This window comes from Sapajus apella, unplaced genomic scaffold, assembly GCF_009761245.1.
Source record: "Sapajus apella isolate SASKATOON/1434 unplaced genomic scaffold, GSC_monkey_1.0 scaffold101, whole genome shotgun sequence".
Lineage (NCBI taxonomy): Eukaryota > Metazoa > Chordata > Mammalia > Primates > Cebidae > Sapajus > Sapajus apella.
Window position 1 is genome coordinate 4,775,289 of NW_022437041.1, and position 25,028 is coordinate 4,800,316.

General features: G+C 34.3%; 1 protein-coding gene across 8 annotated transcripts in view; it reads right to left on the reverse strand.

The window, feature by feature from the left end:
* NLGN1 (neuroligin 1) overlaps positions 1 to 25,028 on the reverse strand; it is an 873,763-nt gene that overhangs the window by 479,088 nt on the left and 369,647 nt on the right. For 5 of the 8 annotated variants that reach the window (XM_032258255.1, XM_032258256.1, XM_032258254.1 and 2 more), the window contains exon 4: positions 5,999 to 6,058. The exons of the other annotated variants lie outside the window; for them this stretch is intronic. In XM_032258255.1, coding sequence (XP_032114146.1) covers positions 5,999 to 6,058 — 60 coding nt within the window. The remainder of the gene's footprint in view (positions 1 to 5,998; positions 6,059 to 25,028) is intronic. 8 annotated transcript variants of the gene reach the window in all.

Sequence of the window (25,028 nt, forward strand, 5' to 3'; positions counted from 1 at the left end):
AGCTTGGTTGACCAGATTTTTGAGTTGGGGAAATGGGTCATTGCAGAACTTACAGACTTTTTAAAAAATATATTTTAAATTTGACTTAATACCAGTGTATAAACTTACTAGTTTCCTTCTAGTCCCCCAAAGGTGTATTTGAGAAGAATGTCCGTTTTTAAGTAGTGAGGGAAGGATACTTTGACATAGGAACCCTTCACTAAACATAGACACATTTAAGAGGAAAAAAATCTAAATTTATTTTCTCCTTCAAACCTTGGGAAAAAAAATAGTATTTGTTCATTTATAAAGATTTGGGGGCTTGTGGAGATTTTAGATTTACACAGAGAAAGTAATCCTTTTGAAATTGTTAAACTATGCACCTTAAATGCCTGTTTGCTACATACAGTTTCAGCTTCTTATTTTTCTAGTGTGGCTGGCACTGAAGAAGCAATAATAAATTATTAAACTGAAATCATTAACTGACTGTTCACAGCAGACACTGTACTCTGCTAATTGTATGCTTGGAGGTAGCACAGAGGGAGGCTGTTTCAGAATTCTTCTTTAATTAAAATTACATAGAATTACAAAGCACCAACTGTGAACAGTAATGAAATCTTGGTAGAACCATTCTGTTCACCTGGAAAACAATACAGGCACACATTGAGAAGACCTGCCACGTTTTATATTTAACAACAGAATTAAGTGGACATTGTCAGAAAACACTGAAAATATGACAACAGATTCTAGAAGCTATTTGAGTGGTATCTATTTATTTTTCTTTGAAAATTAGACTTTAAAGGATTACTGTTCATTTGAATTAATCTTAATTTTTAATTTCCCTTTTCAAAATTTTCAAATTTAAGCCTTGTCTAATAACTTAATACATTGATTTCTTTTCCATAAAGTTCTCTAGGATTCTTATGCTGTGTTCTGAGAAAATATTTTTCACTTGAAGTAACCCTGAGATTTATGTTATAAAAAGGATTATTAGGTTAGTGCAGAAGTAATTTCGGTACTTACTGAAACAGGTAAAATTCTTGGACATAACAAACCTTAATATTGCTAATAAAGTTTGAGAAACTATAGAAACTTTAGACAATTTTTGTTACAGAAAAAATTGGAAGTCTTTAATAGTGCGTTGTCAGAGTGGTCCATCTTAGGCTTTATTTTAATTTTATTTTTATTTTTCAGACAGAGTTTTGCTCTTGTCACCCAGGATGGAGTGCAGTGGCATGATCTCAGTTCACTGCAACCTCCACCTCCTGTGTTCAAGTGATTCTCTTTCCTCAGCCTCCCTAGTAGCTGGGATTACAGGCACACACCACCATGCTGGGCTAATTTTGTATTTTTAGTAGAGATGGGGTTTCACTATATTGGCCAGGCTGGTCTTGAACTCCTGACCTCAGGTGATCTGCCCTCCTTGGCCTTCCAAAGTGTTGAGATTACAGGAGCGAGCCACCACGCCTGGCCAGGCTTTACTTTTTATAATGTTTAATTATAAATTTTTATCTTACACTTAGCTTTTATGCTTAGTTTATAAGGTTTTAAAAAATGTAAATAGCAAATATAAAGAGTTTCAATTATAACTATTTCTTTGTTTTTAGAAAGAACCAGATTCTTTATAAATAAAACGAATATATCAGATAGCCTACCATTGAATACCATCTGCTAATTCCATCATTTTAATAATAATGTTGAGGGGGGCATTTATCTCCTGTGAAAATATATCAAATGCAGCTTATTAATTTATAATTAATTTTTTAGAGCCAAGTTGTCTCTTTAAACCTTGTTACATATTTAACTACCTATAAATATGGTGGAGTTTGTGAACTATGGATTTTCACTTAAGATTTTTACTTTGCCTAAACAGCATCTACTGACTTTACTAAAATTATAAGAACCCTCTCAGATATTTTTAAATACTAATTCAGTCCTGTAAAAGTACAAATGCTTGTCAGGCATGTTTACATTTTCTGTTATTTGCAATGGTTTTAAGCCTTTGTAAACACAAACATTTAAATCAAGTTCTTCAAGTTTAAAAAAAAAATATTTGGAATCTTAGTAAACACCTTGATTTAAAATTTTAGTACCTATTTTGTTTTTCTAATAAACCAAAATCATAAGCCAAGATAGCAAGTTTCAATAGATTCCGAGCAGTTAATGGGGATTTATTTCTGTCTGACAACCAGGATTTGAAATCAGTTTCCATTAATGATCCTAGTGAATAATTATTAGTGATATAATCATTAAATATGTTTACAGTTTTTTCTTCTTCTTAAAGGATTCATGAAGTATTTAAATGCCCACATTTTAGAGTTTTTAGGATTAACAGTTTTTAAATTGTGAAGTATTGCCTCAATTAAATCTTTCTCTGTTATAAAAAACACACTTCAAGGCAGACTTTTGTGCCTCCCACTCATTTATATGAACCTCAAGTTATCATTCAGAATAATTGAATTAATATATAGAAATGTTGGCTGAATTTCTGCTCATTAAACTGGACATACAGAATCAAAGATGTATTTTTAGTTTAAAAATACTCAAAATCTACAAAAAAATTTCTTAAAAGAAAATATATAGGATATAAAATTGCATTGAAATATATATATATTTGAGACAGAATCTCGCTCTGTTGCCCAGGCTGGAGTGCAGTGGTGCAATCTCGGCCCACTGCAACCTCCGCCTCCCAGGTTCAAGTGATTCTCATGCCTCAGCCTCCCAAGTAGCTGGGATTATAAGCACTCACCACCATCCAGAGTAATTTTTTTTTTCTATTTTTAGTAGAGATGAGGTTTCACCATGTTGGACAGGCTGGTCTCAAACTCCTGACCTCAAGTGATCTGCCTGCTTTGACCTCCCAAAGTGCTGGGATTACAGGTGTGAGCCACCATGCCTGACCTAAATATTATAAAGTTAATATGAAGGTATTCTCAGCACCATTAAAATTTTTAAAAATACTTCTTAAATTTCTTAAATAAGTTGGTAGAAATGTTACTTCGAACCATTTTTGGCACTTCAGATTAGTTTTGTTTTTAACTATGAAATTGTCTTAAAGATATACAATTCTGCTGGGCATGGTGTCTCAGGCCTGTAATGCCAGCACTTTGGAAGGCTGAGGCCAATGGATCACCTGAAGTCAGGAGTTTGAGATTAGCCTGGCCAACATGGTGAAACATCGTCTGTACTAAAAACACAAAAATTAGCCAGGCATAGTGACAGGTGCCTATAATTCCAACTACTCAGGTGGCTGAGGCAGGAGAATCACTTGAACCCGGGGACGGAGGCTGCAGTGAGCCGAGACTGGCGTCACTGCCCTCCAGCCTGGGAGACAGAGCAAGACTCCATTTCAAAAAAATAAAATTAACTAATTAATTAGTTAAATAAAAATAAAAAATGTACAATTATTTTGGTTGCTATAAAACTTAAATGAAAAATGATATAATTGTGTTTGACCAAATACGGCAAAAAAGGGAGAGCAGGGATACAAATATGCATTAGAAGTCAAGAATAGTGCTCCATAAAGAAGGCTTCCATCAGAGTAAGTAAATGGAGGGCAAGCCCCGGCAATATGACAGGTGGCCTCACAATTCAGTGGCTGAGATTGGGACCTGAAATCAAGCATAGGTAAAGGGGAACCGGGAAGTAACGGGGAATTTCACGTAAGTGATCTGATGACCTGACTTCTGACCGATGTAAATGAAGGTACTTATGAAGTCGTTCATATTTGTTGCTTTATGTCCAGTGATGTTAAGTCAATATTTGGAATAAATTCAACGTAAATATTGAGCCTAGTTTTTATTCACAGCCACATCTACAAAATAGTAATTAGAAAATTGAGTTAAAAATGCTCAGATATTTCTATAAAAGGTTTCTTTTCCCCTGTAGGATATCTGAATTCATCTTTCTCATCTTCAAAACAATTATCCAAAACAACACAGAGGAAGAGACCAAACTGGAATTGACTGCTTTGACATTCTACGCTTTTGAGTATTTAAAAATATTTATTGATTCGATAACTCTTGTGGCTGAATGGTTTAGAACTTAACCTGAATACTACCTGACATTTTAATAGGGCTTTAGGATATTTTAAATGACTATCTTAAAATGTTAAATGTGCTTCAAAACATCGCTATAAAATAGATTCAGGTTTACATGGCCTAGCTATGGTCATTCAGACTTATCTACTCTCAATAGGTAAACGCCTTACTTGATGAGTTTTAACAAAAGGAAAAATATCACATTAAATCAGCAATCAAAATATTTTTAAAATAGGAAAGTAATGTATTTTAACCCTTTGCCTAAGTTGGGAAAATTTGATGTTTACAAAGATACACATGAAGTCCTGTAGGCGTTCAGTATTATTTAGATAACGAATTCCAGGAGTTAAGGATTTTCAAGGGGTTCAACAAGTCCCAAAGCCTGAAAGTGGAAGTAGTCTTCTTTAGAGCTTTTGGAAACAGTAACTCATGTTCTACAACGTTAAAAAAAAAAAAAAATGTCCTGAATGTTTGAATGCATCAAATTTTGAATAGCATTTTTAAAAAATCAGAATTTGTATCTTGATCTGTAAGTTTATTTTTAGCTACTTAACATTCAGAATAATAACTCTTGGACAGCAATAATGATTTATTTCAAATATTAATGACTGCTTTGTGTTTAATCTTTAATCCACTGCTGAGATTCGTGGTAAATGAATATTTAATCAAATGTCATATGCTTCATTTAATCAAAATAATTCTTAAATATTTCAAAAATATTGACACCAAATATAATTTTTAAGCTCTCAATATTCCACCTCTGTAATTTAATTCTATGTTGTTAAGGAGTTTATTAAGTGTACATATGTCAATGAAAACAATGCACATTTTTTAGTAAAAATTTATTTATCCATAGTTCCTTTGTAACTCATGGACCAAACACTTGTGCTGGGCTAGTTGTAGATTATTTTATTTTGTAAAGCTTGTCTTACCACATTGTTATTTTCACTATGAGATTTAATTTCTAGGTTTCTGGCAATTATTTGAAACCCAGGATTACAAAATATAATAAAATAAACAAAAAGCTTTAATCCTGATTGGAACCAAAAAAGATGAGCTCACTTTAATACCATGTAAAGGTACAGTGAAATCAGAAATGTCAAGACAATCTAGCTAGTGAGTTCATAGGTTTACAGACTAAATCAGAATTGCATGTCAAATGAAAGTTGTAAGGAGGCAATTTTGATATTAATGAAGTAGAAAATATTCTATTGCTTATAGTTGCAATGCTTTGAAAATCAGAATATTTTATTTGACAATCAGGAAATTAGGTCTCTTTGAAATTAAAGAATATTCATTTAACCTTGTCTAAGAAAATAGCTACAAACTCTATCAAAAATACTATATGAGTCCAGAGTACTTATGTGTTTGTATAACGTTGAATAGTTTTCTACATACTTGTAATGCCTTTTCTTATGTATATAATTTAATTACATTTATGTGACATTTAAGTAAATCAACAGAAAACAGTGTTTTGTTAATCTAAAATATATTGCTCAAGAAACACTTTATATTAGCTTTCAGCTTGTCCTTCATTTTATTGGGTATGTGTTTTTCAAAAAACAAATATCAAATGTAAAAATGAAACACATTTTAATATTTGGGAAAATATTTACATAGATTAGAAAACATGCAAAATGGGCACAGACTACAAGGGAGAGATTGTTAGTTCAAAGAAGGTGGACAAAATTCAGTCAAAATGTGGGATGAAACATATCAAAAGTCAGTTCAAGAAAACAAAAAAAAATGCCCCTCTTTTTAAAACATTTTAATGGTTGGCATCAAAATGTAAAACTTAACATTCATTAAAAAAATTAATACTCTATATTTGTATGTAACAACAAGCAAGAAGACAAAACACATCAAAAACGGGAATTAAAAACAACTCTTCAAAAAAAGACAAGAAGTGAAAAAATAGAAAGGGGTGGAAAAAGTGATTGAGGCCCTTGTCATGCAAATAGATTTGGTGAAAAAAATACCTTCATCTTCAGCACCATCATTATCACCTAAATCATCTGTCTGTTTCTTTGTAAGGGGACCTAGGGTTGAGAACGGAGAAATGGAGGGAAAAAAAAAGACAATTCAAGAATAAACAAGACTGAGGGGGAAAAAATTAATATAAATACTAAAATTCTCAAGGATATTTCCAAAAAGGGTGGGAAAGTGGTCATATCATAATTGATTACCTATTTTTTTTAAGAAAAAAACACCCCTTTTCCCAAAATATAGAAGATTTGGTTTGTGGATATATCCAGCATAAAAAAAGTACATTATGGCTTGATACTCAAGTCATGAGCAAAGAAAATGATTTTTCTTAATACCCATTGCAAACAAAAAAGTAAACAGTTTTACTAGCCAAAAGAACTTAATTTATTTAGTGTCTTTTCTAATTTAAATTGGTGGCAACAACGAAAGAGTAGGTCAAAATCATTCTTTGAGACAATAAAATAACCTTAGAGAAGGCTGAGCTATGAATATTTTAAGTTGTTCTTTTTCTATTTTCTTCTGTTTTTTTTTTTTTGTAAGAACATTAACATTTGGTTTTTACATATTTTTAATCCATACATTTTTCAAAACTGTGACTTTTTAAAATTACTTGTCATTACACAAATACTTCCCCATGTGTTTTCATTTAAATATTACTTGTGAATTTAAGACATTTGCAGGCTGCACAAATGTATCACTAGATAGTCTCATCACTCGGCAGATCAAAAGTTTGATCAGTAGAAGTCAGTGTTTAGCTATTGAGGTAGTTACCGAGTCAGGGCTTATATTTCATAATCAATTTCGTAATATAATGGAATTATGCTTTAGTGCAGTTTCATGCTCAGTATAGTTATTTATAATAGGATCATGTTTGAGGAGAATAATTGTATTAAAACACTGTGAATATTTAATAAGTGTTTTATTATATTTAACGATGCTAATTTACAAGAATAAAGAGCATACCAAAGGGGACATCAAAGGCCATATGAAAGTAATTTTAAGTGTCACATCATTGACATACTCAGCACATGAAAAAGCAAGTGAAGTCCCGCATTCTTTTTTTGTTTCCACAACCATTTAATTTGTATGATATTTCATAATCCTCATGCAAAAAGCAATCACTACAAACACAGGACACTCAAGTTAAAAGACAGCCAATCACATAGCAGTAAGCAAGAGAATTTTGTCATGCAGAAAATAACAGTCATAGAAAAAGGAGTGAAAAACACTGAAAGTCATGTACTGATTTCAATAACATAAATAGTAAAGAAGCAGGCATTAAGTCTAAGAACACTTCATAGGCAAGGATTGTTAAACATTTTGAGAAAAATGTCTAAGTATTTTCAGAAATTAATATTTATTATATTTGTAATGCTAAACTAAATTTACTATCATAACCCCCAAAGAATGAAAAACACAATCCCAGAAAACAGAAAGGAAAAAATAAGATATAATACAGTTATGTTTCATCAGTTCAGGTAGACAGCCTTGAAAAACAGTAATAACTGGGCAAAGATCAACAGGTTGGAAAGGCAGAAATGGATGATGTAATTGAAGGGACCCATTGACTACCTCAATTGAAAGGTCATTATTTCATGGTCATTGCAAACACAGACAGGGAAACTGTAAGCAATAAATTAAGTGATAGTCACACCTGCAAGGAATTATTCCATTAAGAGAAAACCTAGATAATGCAATAATTTCCATTAATTAACACTCAGTTGCAAGTTCACAGAAATCTACGTTTCTTTAACATGACCCTGTTTAAACGCAAAAGGCACCCTTAGGATTATTTGACATTCATGCAACAACAAAGCTACGTTTCTGAAAATGATACATATTTTTTAATTTAAACTTTAAAAATGCTGAATCAGAATATTATATTTAAAATATTTCCAATTTCAAAGCACCCCTCAAAATATTAGAGTTCAAAAATTATATTTTCAGGCTTTTAATTTTTCTGTAATTTCCTAAAGACTGCAACAAATATATATTTTTCACATTTCTATTTTCTAGGCTGCTATGTAGAAATTATGGTTTTATTTACTGGTTAGCAACACAATTTAAATGCAGTGGCATTTATTGCTGCCAAAACTACTATCTACTTTCTAATTTTAGTTAAATTACTTAATTTGCTTAATTCTTGGCTATATTAAGAAATCATTAATGTGAGCTCAAAATTTTTTTCCTGAATCATTAGTTTGCCAATATTTGGAGGCACATGTAAAACCTATCACAATTAAATCACTGTCTTCACTTTGCTCAAAGCTTTATAAGATCTGTCTCTTCAACGAGTCAGATGGAATTGTCTTTCTTTCCCCTCCTAGTGTACCCAAATCACTTTACATGATTTCTACGGGGAATCATTCAGCTCATATAGCCATTGAGTCAGTGCTTTCTATGTACTTAACATGTATTTAGAACTGCTAGTTCTTGGACCTACATGAGTTGCAACAGAAGATAACTCTTATCAAAACATCATCTCCCACTTCTTTGCATGTGGAACACGGTTCTCAGTTGCTGGTTGAGAGCATACGTACAGAAGTCATGGACAGTATATATAAAGATAGTTTTCCCATGGATGCATGGTTGATGGACCAGTTTGTTTCTTTTTTTTTTTTTTTTTACGTTTGCTACATTAGTTGTTTTTACCTTCCTTAAGTATCACATAATTGACATACTCAGCCCACAAAAAAACAAGTGAAGTCCCACATTCTTTTTTCATTGTAGAAACGAAAACAGAATGTGGGACTTCACTTCTTTTTTCATTGTGGAAAACTGTGTGTCTCTGATGTGAGATAATAATTGCATGCAAACATTGTATAGGACGTCTTTCATTGTCATAAATCTGAAGAATTGGAAACAAATATAAACATTGCTTCAACATCATGGGGATATGATTATCCTGGAGGAGGATTAAGCCTAGTTCTCCCAATATACTTGGTTTATTGATACTAAAAAACACCTTATTATTAGATGATAGTAAGTTTTTCCTACGGTATGTATTACAGCAATATTTTAGTGAATTGGCATATCTTCGTGTTCTTAACATCAAGAATTTTTTACATGTCTGATTTTTGAAGTTTCCCTGGGAAAAAGAGGGTTGGTAACAGTTTTGGCAAAACTGATTATAAGAAGAAAGAAAACAGATTTCCTTTATCTCTACACCTAAAGGCACTGAGAATAAATATCTACAGAGTTCACGGTTGCAAACTGAGAAACTCCACATTGATTTCTCTGAGGAAGCCTCAGTGGAGTAAATATATGCTTGTGGATTACCACAACAGATTCCTACATAATGTCAAGATTCCCTCTTCCTGTGCCAGACACAAAACACCACCGCTGCCTTGGGCTCCCTTCTTTACCAGGGCATCTGCCTCCCCGGCTCACTTTCCCTTTATTCTAAAGTGTTACAAATGATGTCATCACTGACATTAAAACATTTTAAATAGAAAGAAAACATTGTAAAAGGTAATTGGCATTAATTTTTCATGAAAAGTACATAGTCACATTTTAGAAACTGAGTATTCCTGTCAATCGAGCGACATCATTGCCCCAAAGGGTAACACATTTATCCTTCAAACAGAAATTACAGTTATTAGCAACATTCCAACCACAGCTTATGCTTCTTTTAAACAACAAATACTGCATTTTCAATAGAAGCAGTTTAAATGGATATCTCAAAGCACCAAAATATAAAGCAAATGAGACCACTAAAGCCAGTGTGTAGAAGTGATTTATTCTACCTTGAAACTCTATTGGGTCTGTCCTCCCTGAGGAACACACACATAACTCTCATTAGAGTTAATAGGAAAGTAGACCTCCTGTCATTCTGAAAGGGAGTGAGAGTAATTACTATACTTTATATCTCCTACGGGCAATAAATAAATTCAGTGGTGAAACAACAGGACTAAGCAAGGTAAAGGGAATTCTTAACCATGAACTTTGAACTCATTTAATTCCAAAATAGTTCCTTTTTGATTAACATGAGCACAATTCAAAGTATGGGTCCTTATAAAGAACGTGTGATGCTTTCCTACATTTCAGAATCTGACCACAGAGCCTTTTACTTTTTATAAAAGAAGGAAAAATATCAGCATTTCTCTGTAGTTAACAGAATAATTATGAGCTCCGAAATAATTACTATTCACCCATATTAATGCTGCTTTTTATCATTCCCTTTGATGAAGGGCTAATATACTTTGGGTTTCAAATACATTAGAACTGATTATAAATTCCTTCATTATGGGTTCAATTCAGCAGAAATTATCCATACTCTGTGTCACACATATCTGTAAAAGGCAAGTAGGTTGAAGGTATTATTAGCTCCTGACTTAGAAAAGCTAGCCATAAGAAATGTGTCCTTCTCAAGGGAACAAGCCTCTGAATTTTTTAGGATTATTTAGAGCTTCTGGATCCAGTGGTCCCACCATGACAATGGAAAGCCCTGGCTAGTGACCTTCTTTTTCCCTGTCCTCTTGACCCAGCAGTCTTTGAAGTAAACTGATTGTAAAGCATCCCTAAGGCCATTTCTACAAAATGAGAGAATTTAAGATATTGCCATTGTTGTTCTGGAGCAATTGGAAGCAGGCTAAATATTCTCAAGGATGTATTCTCTTGGAGCAAAATTGAGTTTATAAAACTTAAATCAAGGATATGAAAAAATAGGTGTATTCCCTATGGAGAACGATGCCAGAATTCAATGCATTTTAAGTAACAACAGGATTATATTATTATATATGATTTTTTCAAACTGACAAATGTTAAAATACAGTGGTTTTAAGAAATTAGATATTATGACAGTTGTCATTGGAAAGTTATTGAATTTTACCCATTGAAATTTAGTTAATTTTATATAACTGAAATGAATACATACCTTTTGAGAATACAGAAATGAGTAAAAGTGACTGATTTGGAATCGTTCTCACCAATTTGATATTACTATACTTATTCAACAAAAAGTTATCACACTTTTTAAGCTATTGGTTCTATTACCAGATATAAAGAAATCATAGCTGAAAAAAATTTTCTTTCTGGAAAATGTTTCAGTTAAAGGGAAATTACATTTTTGAGAATGTCATAAATTTGTATTATGCTAAAATAAAAAGACAATGCAAACCACTCCAATGAGATATTGGAAGTGAATTTTGAAACATTTGATTATTTAAAAAAGAATCCATATCAATGCAAACTTGGTGGTGGTGCTCTGTCGTTCATAAAAATGGTTGTCATTTAGGTGAGCTGCCTGTTTAGGCTAATGGCTCCTATGTACACATGTTTTGGAAGGAAACAACTTTCAAGGGTCTGAAAGCAACAGACATATCCTATGTTTATTCTTGTGTTGGAAGAAAACACGTAAACACAAAACATATTCCCTCAGACAGTTTTTCAGAGGCAAGAGCACAACTTAAAACATGACTTTTGTAAAAAAGGAGAATCTTATGTTAAAGTCAGAAAAGAGGGAAAGAATTTTTCTCAGATCTAGTACATTGAGAAGCGCTCATTTGTATTTATTTAAAAAATAGTTTTCCTCCATAAATTACCTTGATTACATAACACTTTGATGTCAAAAGCAATTCCATCTAGAATAAAAATGATAGCATCTGGGGAAGAAAGAATTTAAGCAGATAAAAAGTAAATAAAATACGCTAACCCCTAACCTAAGCATCAGCAAATTTGCAAAGCTCATTATTTTTTTACACTATATTTGTTTGATTTATTTTTTATTGCAGATGCAGTATTTCTACAGCCTGAAGAATCTCAGACTGATGTTCCTTTTATTCTGGAGAAATGTTTCTACATACTGTATAAACCCTTTCACACTTTGTGAAGACACACTCTCCTTTGTCCTGACTTTCCAAGTATTATCCAGAGTTGCACCCAGAGCAGGAGTCTGGTGAAGACACAAGTGCCACTAGATATCCAGAGCTATTTCAACGAAGATGGGATTGGGATGGCATCAATAATCCAACCTCTCCGCCATGGCTTCAGTATTCAGTCATACAGTCATTTAACACATACATGGCAAATTAGGTACCAAGGATACATGGGGGAGCAAAACAGGCAAAGATCACTGCATTCATGAAAATTAGATCTCAGCAAAGAAAGACACATGAAGCAAATAATCATACACGTATACTCATAAATTGTGATAAGTCTTCAGTGACTAGGGACAACATGGCCTGCGGGCTGAAAGCTGAGTAGACACCATGCAGGCAAAGGGCTGGGTATGAGGAGTGAGGATGGAAAAAAGATTTAATTAGATTAAATAATTAGATTTCAGGCCAAGAAAATAGCACATAGAAAGGCCCCAAAATGAGAGGAAGCCTGGAGGTCAGTGTGGGTGGCATACAAGGTGTGGAAAAGCGAGTTGTGGGTGATGAGAACAAACAGCCAGACAAGCATCAACTGGAGCCCGCAGCCCCTCCAGCTGGAGGATTTTTGTCTTAATCTTAAAAGCAATGGAAATCATTTACAGGGTTTAAGCACACACTGATAAATCCTGCCCTATCTAAGTCTTCAACAGAAGAATCAAAAAGAGACAAAATCATTCTCAGAAATATGACAGGGAATATTTTATACAGAAGCCTGCATTATGTTCTCATCAGACAAGAACAGCTTTATGGAAGTGAAATTAGAGGATGAAAAAGCAGCCTCTAAGGTCCTATTCCATTTGTGTTTGCAAGTAAAATGAATGTCACCAAAAAGTAAAATTCAAGACTCTAGAACTTCTGAAATTTTATAAATATTTCTAAAGTTTTGATTAAATATGTATTTAAACTTAAATTCACTTTGCCTGAGAATTAACATATTTTAGTTAATCTTATACAAAGATAGAATATTCTGCAACAATTTCTTCTTGGATGTCTCACCAACATCTCAGTACAACAGGAATGACCATCATCTCCACCTTCAAAGCCAGTTTTCCCTCCAGCAGAGGTCTTGCTTCCAGAGGTGTAAGCCTTCCCTCTGTTTCTAAACTCTAAGTCTAGAGATAAGGTTTAACTATTCCCTCTTTCTTCCTTTGGTCTCTTCATATTTCATCAGATTTCCCAGTGAAATCTCATTCCTGTCATTAAACGCTCTCTGCTCTTAGCCTACTCGGTGGCCAGCATCACCACATGATTGAATTATCGTAGAAAGCCTTTGGTTGCTGCCACCATCATGCAGACTCCAGACTCTCTCCCAATCCACTTTGTATTCCATGGGTTTTTTGAAGTTGTAGTTAATAATAGTGGCAACCCCAAAGAGAAAAAAAGATTTAATCATTGCAAATTAACATCAGCTAAAATGTGCACACATTCAACTCTTTCTGAGACTAAAATTACAAGCACTCTAAGGGAACTAACAGGAACTTAAAAACCTAAAGTCTTACTTAGACATAGTGAATCTTGTGCTGTGAGTTTTAAAATAGCTAAAACAAGACAGATGAAAACTAAATATGGTTTAACACTAGTTTTGATGTTTTCGAAATTCATGAGCAAAAATAAGAGATTTTCTATTCCAAATGGAAGCTAGTCATTTAAAATACAGTTTTAAAAATGCAGTGCAGATTAATGTAATTTAAACATGACTTTCATTGTTTCACTACTCTCCTTAAAAGTCTTTACTACTTCCTTATTCCTACTGTCATATACTAAATATTCCAAGTCAGCCCGTAAGACCCTCTTACTATTTTCACTTATTATCTCTAAGTTCCACTGCTTTCCAAAATGTCCTTTTTTAAAAAAAAAATTATGAATCTTGTGCTATTGTACAAAAATGTGACTTCATCCTTAGACCTTGTCTGTTTCATTCCATATGTTTGATTCCTTAAAGTTCTTCTTATAATCAACTCACCTCAGAAAGGAGGAAAGGTGTTAGCGTAGACATGGAGAGTCTCCTCTAGAATAATGTGTAAGAACCGTTCACAATGAAAAGAAAGGAGTATTTTTTTTTTTGTATTTTGGCCCAAAACGCTGTCTTCAGGATATGAATGAGAGAGATAGTTCTTTACAGACCAGCAAGACCTGACTATGAAAATATCTTAATTCTTTAGCGTTTCTAAATTTTAACTTCATAAGTGAGATGAAAAGATTAAAGCAGTAATTATGAAGATCCTATTTTCTGAGTGAGTCTCACGGGAAATAAGCCAGTGAAGTATGAACTCTCTGACAGTGAGTGTCTGTTCCCCTGGGATGACTTCTTAACAATTTCTGGTCTCACACATGCCTCTCCTTGCTAAACATCTTTGATCCTCAATGAAGCACAGTTTCACCCTTCTCATACTTTCTGTGCTATTCCACATTAGTCGATCCTCCTTTACCAGCCAGGCTGGAGTATTTTGGGGACACAATTCTCTGCCCCTTTCTCTCTCTCCGTCTCTATCTCACATGATGCAATCAATACATGTTAAGCATATACTACATACCTCAGAAACATTTGGTATCCAGGGGTCATGTGTCCAGATTCATTGGACACCAGAGCCAGAAATGACCCTACTGAGTGACTACTGAACTCCTCATTTCACAGGTGAAGGAACGAAAATAGAGTGTTTAACAGATTTTACCCAGGACTCACAGCTAGTCAGAAGCAGAGCTAGGTCTGGATCTCAGTTTTCCTCTCACCCAATCTAATCAGCTCCCATACAAAGGCCACATGGCAGTAAAGACAAACAGAGAAAAGGAAAAATTGGGTATGGGTGTACCACAGTCTGGTTTGAAGCAAACCAGATATCAACTGATGTATTATAATCTTATTATAACTGGAAGGCCTTTAGCACTACTCTAAGCAACACTTTATCTAGATGCAATTGAAATTAAAATTAAAGAGAAATATTTATTGAAGTGCCTTTAAAAGAAAAAAACAAAGAAGAAACTTAAAAACAAGCCAATGGATTTGGAAGGACAAAAGATCCTAGAGTTCAAACTAAATAAGTATTATCAGTTAAAAGGGGTAATTTCTCAGTAATGGATATTATTAAATTGGGTGGTGTGTGGAATAAATAATTAAAACTTAGAAAAATTAAATATTAACCAGATGTAAAATAGGGACAAGAGTAGCTAGGGCTAATGGATAGTCATATAGGCCAATGAAGAAGTAAAATGCTGGTACAGGTTAGTGAATGACTGCCCAGAACCACCAGAGTCCTTCTCAAGCACCCAACTTTGGCTGGGCCCATTTCCCAGGATGCCCTTACGGTAGCATGATTAAGTAACTAAAGAGTTAATGTTTGGCATAGCAGGGGCTATCAGTGCTCTATACAGATATCCTTTTAAACTACTGTAGATAACTTACATTTTTATCGCCTCTGAATTATTCTCAAAACATTGCCAAATCTAGAACTAATACTCTAAAAGGTATTTCCTGAATTATACGTTAATACTACTTGACAATTTGTCTGTGTTGTAAAGGGTTTAGAGACAGACATATATAGGTTTGGATTTGGGGGCTCTTTTGTATGCTGGCTGTGTAACTTTTGGCATGTTTTCTAATCTCACAGCATCTCAGGAGACAATGCCACGCTCTTCTAAAAATACTGTGATCATAATTAAAAGTGCGTCCTTCAGGGGTCAGCATAGAAAAGTTTAGTTAAATATTTGTTTTATCCTTCACCTCTCTTCTATCCATGACCTCAGACTAAATCCCGAATACACACACGCACACACAACCATACTCACACTTGTACCTTCTAGGATGATACACACTTAAAAAAGAAAAACTTTAGAATAAGATTGTCCCCATTGAACTACCTGCCAGCTATATGACCTTGGTGGTGTTCTTACCCTCTCTACTATTAGTTTCTTCAAATGTAAATCAGAACAATACTTGCATAATAAAACTTTCATAACAATTCAATATTCTGAATGCAAAATGCCCAGTCTAATGACTGATCCATAAAGAGAATACAATGAGAGTAATGATAATTATCACTGAATTGTGGGTGGTTAAGAAGGAATCCAGGGCTTAGAAAGATGACAAATTTGCCCAAAATCCTCTGTCTAATAAGTGGGAAACCAGGATATGGACTCAGCTCTTGTATTATTTTGGAATCCACACTGTTCTGTGCAATCACTTTAGGGAGAATAGTAGAATAGCAGTTAAAATCCAAGATGAATGCTTCACTGGGATACACACATACATACATACACACACTACATACATATATTGATACACATATATCTGTGTATGTATATATTTGAGGCTCCCTAACCACTCAGGGTGAATCTGTTGCTCATTAATTACATGGCATAAGATGCACTGAAATGATGAAGAAAAAAATAAAGGAAACAATTGTAAATGTGAGTGGAAGGTAGAGAGCAAGGTGTGCCACCTATGGTACGAGGGAAGAAAGGCATGGTTACGACAACAAAGGATTAAAAAAAGACATGGGTAGGGACTGTACTCTGCGGAAGGAACGAGTCTCACAGGTGCCTCGTCCCCAATAGAGATGCTGAGAAAGCAGAACTAGATTAGCTTCATGGGGGTGAGGCAGTTGGGAAAGACATAAAATGTGTTCTATTCAAATGCAAAAGTTTCAATTTGAACTTTAGTTTATTGCTTAATCCCAGGAAGGATGAGTGGATGTGGACTTCACTGATATACCACCATACACTATGCCCAGACTGTGAAGCTGTGAGTCAGTGGCTCCCACAGTACCCAGAGGCCTCAGCAGCACGAGAGTGATCATCCTTAAATTACAATTGCTAAATTCTGTAGTCAAAGACCCCAAGTTATTAACAGAAGCCTTGGGTTCTAGTTTAAACTCTGCCTCTTACATCTTACGTGATAATCTATATGACACTGCTCAGGTCGTTTCCTATCTGTGAGCCTTCATTTCTTTGGCTGTAAAAAGAAAGAGACAGTGTGTTCTCTCTACCTTGGGAGATTGTTGTAGAATCAAATACGACGGTGTTTGTGAAAGCTCTGCAAAAGCTTTTCACATGTAATGTGGAAGTTTAATGTAATTGGCATTAAGTGAGCTAGAAATAGTGGGGACTACTAAAGAAAAGAAGCATGGTTATGACACAAAGGACTGGCTGTATTTGTATTATTTTTGTAAAAAGTGCATAAACACTTCTTTTTAATTAAAACATCTCTCTCCTCCTCCTCCTCCTTCTTCTCCTCCTCCCCCTCCTCCTCCTCCTCCTCCCCCTCCCCCTCCTCTTGATGGAGCCTTGCTCTGTCACCCAGGCTGGAGTGCAGTGGTGTGATCTCTGTTTACTGCAACCTCCACCTCCTGGGGTTAAAGTGATTCTCCTGCCTCAGCCTTGTGAGTAGCTGGGACTGCAGGTACTCACCACCATGGCTGGCTAATTTTTTATATTTTTTAGTAGAGACGACAGTTCACCATGTTTGCCCGGATGGTTTTGAACTCATGATCTGCCCACCTCGGCTTCCCAAAGTGCTGGGATTACAGGTATGAGCCAGCACACCCAGCCAACATTCTTTCTTTCTTATTGGCTATGAAGAACACAGGTCTGGAATCAGGATAATCTTTCATTAATTAATTAATTTATTTATTTATTTATTTTAGAATGGGGTCTGGCGGTGTTACCCATGCTGGATTATGGTAGTGGCTATTCACGTGTGTGATCATGGCACACTATAGCCTCCAACTTCTGGGTTCAAGCGATCCTCCTGCCTCAGCCTCTCAGAAGCTGGATCTACATGCTCAAGCCACTGCATCCAGCTGGAATAAGATTTCTTGGTTTTGCTTCCTGACTCCACCACTCCACCTGCTGTTAGACTTTTGGCAAGTTATTTAACAACTCTAGCCCTTGATTTTTTCATTAGTTAATTGGAAATAGAAATAATTTATACCAATTTTATAGGATCATTTATGAGAGTAAAAGCAGTAAAATATGTATAGCTCTTAGAATAGAGTCTGGTATATATTGAGGACACAATAAATATTAAAAATTTTACTGCCACACAGTAAATTAACAACTAAAAAAAAAATAGGTTAATTGACAGTGGAACAGTTTGCAGTAGAAAAACAATTCATATTTTGTGTTGCCTTTTAAAAAAATGAAGGTTCTAAATGTATCTAATAATATTTTATCCTCATTTACTATTTAATATTTAGTCATTACAAATGACTAAATATTAGCAGCAAATGAAGATAAAAAAAAAACGTTTTTGTGTGTGTGTGCAAAACCCAAGTCTGGGATTATAGCATTAGAAAAAAAATACAGAATATTTAAAGGTAAACTGTCACAGCAATTCTGTATTTCCATTATAGTAATACTCATTAAGGAGAAAATGGGCAGGTTTGGGACAAAGCTACATTTCTAAAATTTTATCCAATTAAGCCAATATGTTTTATTGAAAATAAGAATGAGATTCTGGATGAAGTTATATTTTTAAATTATTTAACTAATAAAATATTTTTGTTCCTTTTATTACTCACCAGCTTCAATGTTCTAGCCTATTTTCACAATCTATGATAATGTTTGAAATGTATTTATGTTTACCTGCACTGCAAGAAGCAATTGCTTGAGTATAATTTCATTTACAATGCACCTTTGCTGTGGTCAGCTCAGAAATGTCCGAAACATGGTCACTGAGAGCTTACCTTCTATCCTGTGTATGAATTGTATTTGGGAAACCCATGAGCAAAATTAAAGTATTTGATCTTCGAAATATAAACATGCCATCTTAAAAGAGGCTTATTTAAGTATTTAATGGTTGTTGGATTACAAGAATCAATATGGGATAAGAGGCCCCATGCTTTATTGATTTCTCCTTCCTTACATTTTCATTATTCCCTTTAAGCTATTAAAATGCCTCAAATCAGGCTACTTTTTGTGAGAGTACAGAATAATAACATTTATCAAAGATACCATATTTAATACTAATATTAACTATTGGCAGGCAAGATTGCCTTTCAAGAAAAATATCTTTATCAATATAAATGCTTTTCCATTTAGTCTCCAGTATTTCCACAAAGAAACTATATGTTTTAAAATATGTGGAAATCGCATTTGATTTTGTGAAATATTAGCCATGTGCTTAATATCACAGACTTTTTATTTTAGTATAGAAAGATAGAAACAGCTGTATTAAAATTTAAAGCATAAAAATATGCAATTGACTTTAGGCAAGAGATGTGTTTTGAAAATTCGCACATGAATTAATGTTTGTAAATTTTAAATACACTAAGAGAAGCTGCAATTTTGAGTACCCAGTGGTGAATTATTTGGGTAAATAAGTCTCTCTTATAAGGGAATAATCACTCCAATATCTGTTTTCTAAGTTACCATTCTTATATATTTTTCCTTTGAATATGAATGTATCTGTATTTACTTAGTATTAAAATTCACTTTTTCTGATACAGGTTAAGAAATAGTATCTGTTTTATTTACATATAATTAGGCCAGAAGGATTCGTATAATATTAAGCATGATTGCCATTATAGTGTTTGATTTATAAATATGAATACTACATATATGCATGTATATGTTGTGTGTGTGTTACACACACATGATACATGGGTTCACTTCTTTGCAAGTCACCTAAAGATAACTTTTCACTGAGAAAGAATGATTTTCAATATTATTTTGTTGAAATGAAGTAGAAATTTGCTTCTGTTGGCAGTTTAATTATTCTGGACATTTCTTGTTAATCAGAAGGGCAGTGAGAAACCATAAGAGAACAAGATCATGGAAAGATCAGAATGGTTTGGTACTTGAAAAAAAGAAGGAAAGAAAACTGAATACATAGGGATATTCAGGGCAATCTCAATGTACAAAATTCACTGCTATAATACTTTCCCACATGGCCCTCTCTCTGCATTGGAACATATCTTTCAGATTTAATCCCTGTACAAAAATCAGTAAAAATCCGTTCTCTAGACAGTAATTCTCCAACATGAATGTGCGTAAAAAATACTTACGGAGCTTATTAAAAATGACATTTCCTAACCTTCTTATCCCCTGAGGTTAGTCAGGGTGTAGCCTAGAATTCAGCAATTTGATGATGAATGAGGTCTATGTACCATATTTTGAGGAAAACTTGAAGTCCAGACCCTTTTCCTATTTGTAGGATTTTGACCCTTTCCTATTTTACCTCTCACTGGGAAGTAAAATGAAAAGCTGTACATAAATATATAAAATTGATCACATCATGTACATGCTTAGCTATGAGGCACATCAGCTGGAAATGTTTAAGACTATAAGTTCAACTCGAATGGTAACTTCTCTTTGAAAAGACAATGCCCAGAAGAAACAATGTAGCCTAGTCCCAAACAAAGCTTTATTTTGTAAGAATACAGTAAATAGATGATAGATTATACATGCACTTATAGATGCACACATATATATTTTACATCTGTACAAAAACACAAATATGTATACACATATACCTCAGTATGCCATTAAAATATCTAAGTATTTAGAAATCTACTCAAGAAATAATCTGTATCTCAAAATATTTTGCACCGTGTTGGTTTAAAATCTATTTAATATTGACAATATTCTACATTCTTTTGGGTCCACTTATTACCAAATAATGCCCACCTTACTATCATCATTTTTAGATAAAACAATAAACCCAACTGGCAGTGATTTAGAACATATTTTTAGGAAAATTAAGGAGTAAGGAAGATGTGACAATCATCAAGATATATTGATGGGGAATACATGCCAAAGGGTGAGAGAAATGTGCTCACTAAAACATAATGAAATAAACAGAAGTAGAAAAATACAATAAGATGAGGCACCATGATCCAAGGGTGATGGCACCATCTGTGGCCTGGAAAACAAGGAATTTTTAGCCCCCCACTGAGCGCAGAAGCCAGGGAAGCAGGGCAGCTTTTGAACTATTTTTATAGCCAGAAATAAAGTCTGATTCTTCTTGTTGTTGGACTATGGGTATCTGCATCTGTCTTGTTGTGCATGTGTATGTCTATGTTTGTGTGCACAGATGTCATATCTGCCTCATCTATATATATTTTTTGTGTGTTAACGTGTGTGTGTTTTTTGTCTAGTTTAACATATGTTTCATTCTTCCCATGTGTAGGTTCACATCACTCACTTTGTTTTCTGTGTACATGTCTCTGAATGTATGAGACTCTGCCTAATTGTGTCTTGCTGATTCTTATTTGCATGCCTTGCTCTGCCTTGTGTAACTCTCTGGCCAGATGTGTGCTTCTAAAATGTTTTCTATCTGTTGTATATATATAAGAATCTTCATTTATGAGTCTCTCTTCTTCTGCAGAATGTCTTACTTGACACCCTGTGATCCCTCTGTGTGCCTGTGCTCCTTTCTGATCATATCACAATGTCAAAGGCTCTATAGTGGCTGTCTGACTTTGGGTTTCTGAAGGTGTGTTTCTCTCTCTCTTTCCTCTCTCTGCCGCTCACTCTCTCTCTGCCTTTCTGTCTCTATCTCCAACTCTCTCTCTCTCTCTCTCTGTCTCTCTCTCTCTCTCTGCCTCTAGGTATGGTCTCTGTGTGTACATCTTTCTTTCCCCTATTTATATAAGAATCACGGGGTGGGTGTCTCAGTGTGGCCACTTCCCTCTGTGTGTCCCTGTGGAGCATGCCTACGGGAGAGGAGGGAGATAAAAGAAGCTGCCACGATCTATATCCTCTCTCAGATTCAGTCTGTCAATGAAAATACTCCAGAAAATTACCTAGTCCTTTGTTGTTTCCATACAGGAATACAGCTACCATTTTCCATGGAGAGATGTTAATATTCATCCTCCTTACTTTTCAACATATTCTGTTGAAACTCAAGTTTTATACTTAGAATATTCTAGAATCTAAATGTCTCCAAGGTGTATTTCTTGAAGTGGAAATGTAGACAAAAACAACTTACTGTCAATTGGTGTGAAAATTATAGATGTCAAGTTCCAAGTCCATTACCTAGCACATAATCAGTGCTCCATACATTTTATTACTCCAGTGCATATATATTAGTGCTAAAATTTTACTGAAAATTAAATTCCTCTAGGGAAACCTGCTACATAATCAAATATTTTAGAGAGATTATTTTAAGCAAAGTTTCTGCCTTTAAGAAACATTACCAGAAAAACATTATAAAACAGATCTCTTCACAAAACATTATAACATGCGTGTAATCCCAGCACTTCGGGAAGAGGAGGCGGGCAGATCACCTGAGGTCAGGAGTTTGAGACCAGCCTGCCCAACATGGTGAAACCCTGTCTCTACTAAAAATACAAAAATTGGCCCAGCATGGTGGCAGATGCCTGTAATCCGCTACTCAGGAGGCTGAGGCTGGAGAATTGCTGGAACTCGTGTGAGGCAGAGGTTACAGTGAGCCCAGATCGTGCCACAGCACTCCACCCTGGGTGACAGAGCAAGATTCCATCTCAAAAAATAAACAAACGAACAAACAAATGAAAAACAATATGACAACTTTTTTGTATGTAAATGCACCAGAACATGTTTCCATGCTTTCAGTGAGTGGCCTATGGCACAAATCAAATAACTCTGGATTATGCACAATCTTAGATCAATTAAAATATAGCTCAGAATGACAGCTAGGGCATGAGATAATCAACTGCAATCTCCTCATCTGGAGCGGGTGAGGACACTGAGGCACGGAGAGTGAAAGTCTCAGTAACTTAGGTTCTAAGTTACAGGAAGCAGTAGCAAATCTGCTATAAAAACTCCATGCTCCTCAGGCTTATAGCCAATGTTTTCACTTCATTTTGCTGCCTCAACTACGGATTTTTCAATTTTTTTAATGTAATGGTATCTTTTTAATATGTAATTCATTCACAAAGTTGAAAAATCCAAACAATAAAAAACAAAGTACAGTAAAAATGATGCTTCTCACCTCTCATCCCCAATTCTATCGGTAACCACTCTACTTTTGTGTGTATCCTTTCCATGTTCTCTAAACAAAATGAAGAAATTACTTCTGTAGATCTTAGCAATTATAAACTATACATGTGTATATATGTACACACATGTGTAATTTATAATTATATTTTATGTAATTTATAAATATATATATATTCCCTTTCGTTTTTTATAAAAGACAGTTTCTATATTCACTGTTTTGCATGTTGCTTTTTTTTTAACTTAACAATATATTCAGGAGATCTCTTTGTATAAGTATCAGTATACATATATTTTTATATACCTGCTGAATGATTTCAGATTTCATTCAAAGAAACTTAATTAGTTCTAAATACTTAAAGTGTGGGGTGATGAAGTGCATTATAAGCAAGGTGATAAGAATAAGGACATAGTTTGAAAAATTCTCATACCATTTTTAAATCATGAGTGGTAAGAACAATTCCAAGAATAAGGTAGGCTTTGAGTACACAATACAAGCTGCCTGGCCACACAAGTTCTCTTTCCTGTTCTCCCAGGGGCTGTCCGAGGCACGGAGTGAATAGATAAAATACCTGCAGTTATTTTACTATTTTCTCCCAAGACCAAAAGTCCATAAACTACAAACATTCATAAAATGGAGCTTTTATTGAGGGATTGAACTTTTTGAAAATAAGCAATGCTCTAAACTAGCATATTAAGTTATCAGTTTACCAAAACACACACACACATGCGCATACTTTGTTTTCTTCTTATAACAGCATTTTTATATTTTTATGGTAAAAGTATCTTAAAGAGGAATTTTTTTTTCTTTTTCACTATAATTACATCACCCACTGTCTTTACCGCATTCCAGTTAATTCGCTGATCTATGTTGTTTCCAGGAATTAGCATCTGAGTGCCTGTGTGCCTGTCAGGAATGTGGCGAGGTGTTGTGTGCACTTCTGCTTAGCTCTTTCAACACCCTATCCTTCCCAAATTGACCATAGCAACAAGATCAGTTTCATGCCTAAATTGCCTTATTCCTCTCTATACCCACTATATTTTAGACAAAGAAAACTAAAAGCAGACACTTCCAACGCTCTTCCAACAGAATTCCTTTGGTGAGCCCCATAGAGACACTTTCAATAAAAGTAACTAAAAAAACAAGGAGAAACAATTTATCTACTCTACCTTGCCTGTTCTTAAGTGGGATCTCAATCTTCCCTTAAATCGTAAATCAAATAAAGCTTAATAAAATATAGTTACTTTAAGATTTTCCATGACTGAGGCATGTCACATTGCCCAGCTTTGGGCAATAGTTTATGACTCTACCAGGAGTGCCGATGCCTAATACACTTTTAGTTTAAAAAAGGTTGCATTCTTTTCAAAACACGTCAACGTATATTGCTTCAGTGGATTCTCCTGACTGCTTCGTATGTCAAGGGCTAATGTGCCTTTTTAAAAAATATATTTGTCTTACAAATCCAATTACTGAGACATGGGGAGTCAACTCTACCTGTCCAAAGTGATATCACTAACTAGTGGGGGCGATTCTAGTGCCTTTGTTTTATTTAATACATTTCATGGAGATCAACCAAACCTATCCTCAGATCTTAAATTGAACAACTGGCTTTGACAATGATGTATCCATTAAGTCAAAATGTGTATGATAAAAGCCAAAATGCTAACAAAACGCCCATCAAAGTTAATCCATAACGGTGAACCAATTCAATTTGTGATATGTATTAAAATGACTTAGGTAGATGCATATGATATGATATAAAGTTGTATAAGATGTATGATTAACAGAAAAAGGCACATTTCAGAACAATCTGAAAAGTATCATCCTATTTGCATAGGAAAAAGTATTAGCCATATTACATTTAAATATACATAGAAATTTCCTGGAAGGATATCCAATAAACTATTTTAAATGCTTTTTCTCTAAGGTATGAGTACAGACATGGAGAAATGGGTTGGATTTTTACTTTTTCACTTACATGCTCTTCAATGTTTACCTTTTTAAAAACCATGAACATATATTATTTAAATACCTAATGTAGACGACGGGTTAACGGGTGCAGCAAACCACCATGGTATGTGTGTACCTATGTAACAAACCTGCACGTTCTGCACATGTATCCCAGAACTTAAATTATTATTAAAAAAAAAGAAATATGATTCAACCCTGCAATCCCATTGTCAGGTATATATTCAAAAGAAAATTTTTAAAAAGCCAAAAAAAAGTAAAGAA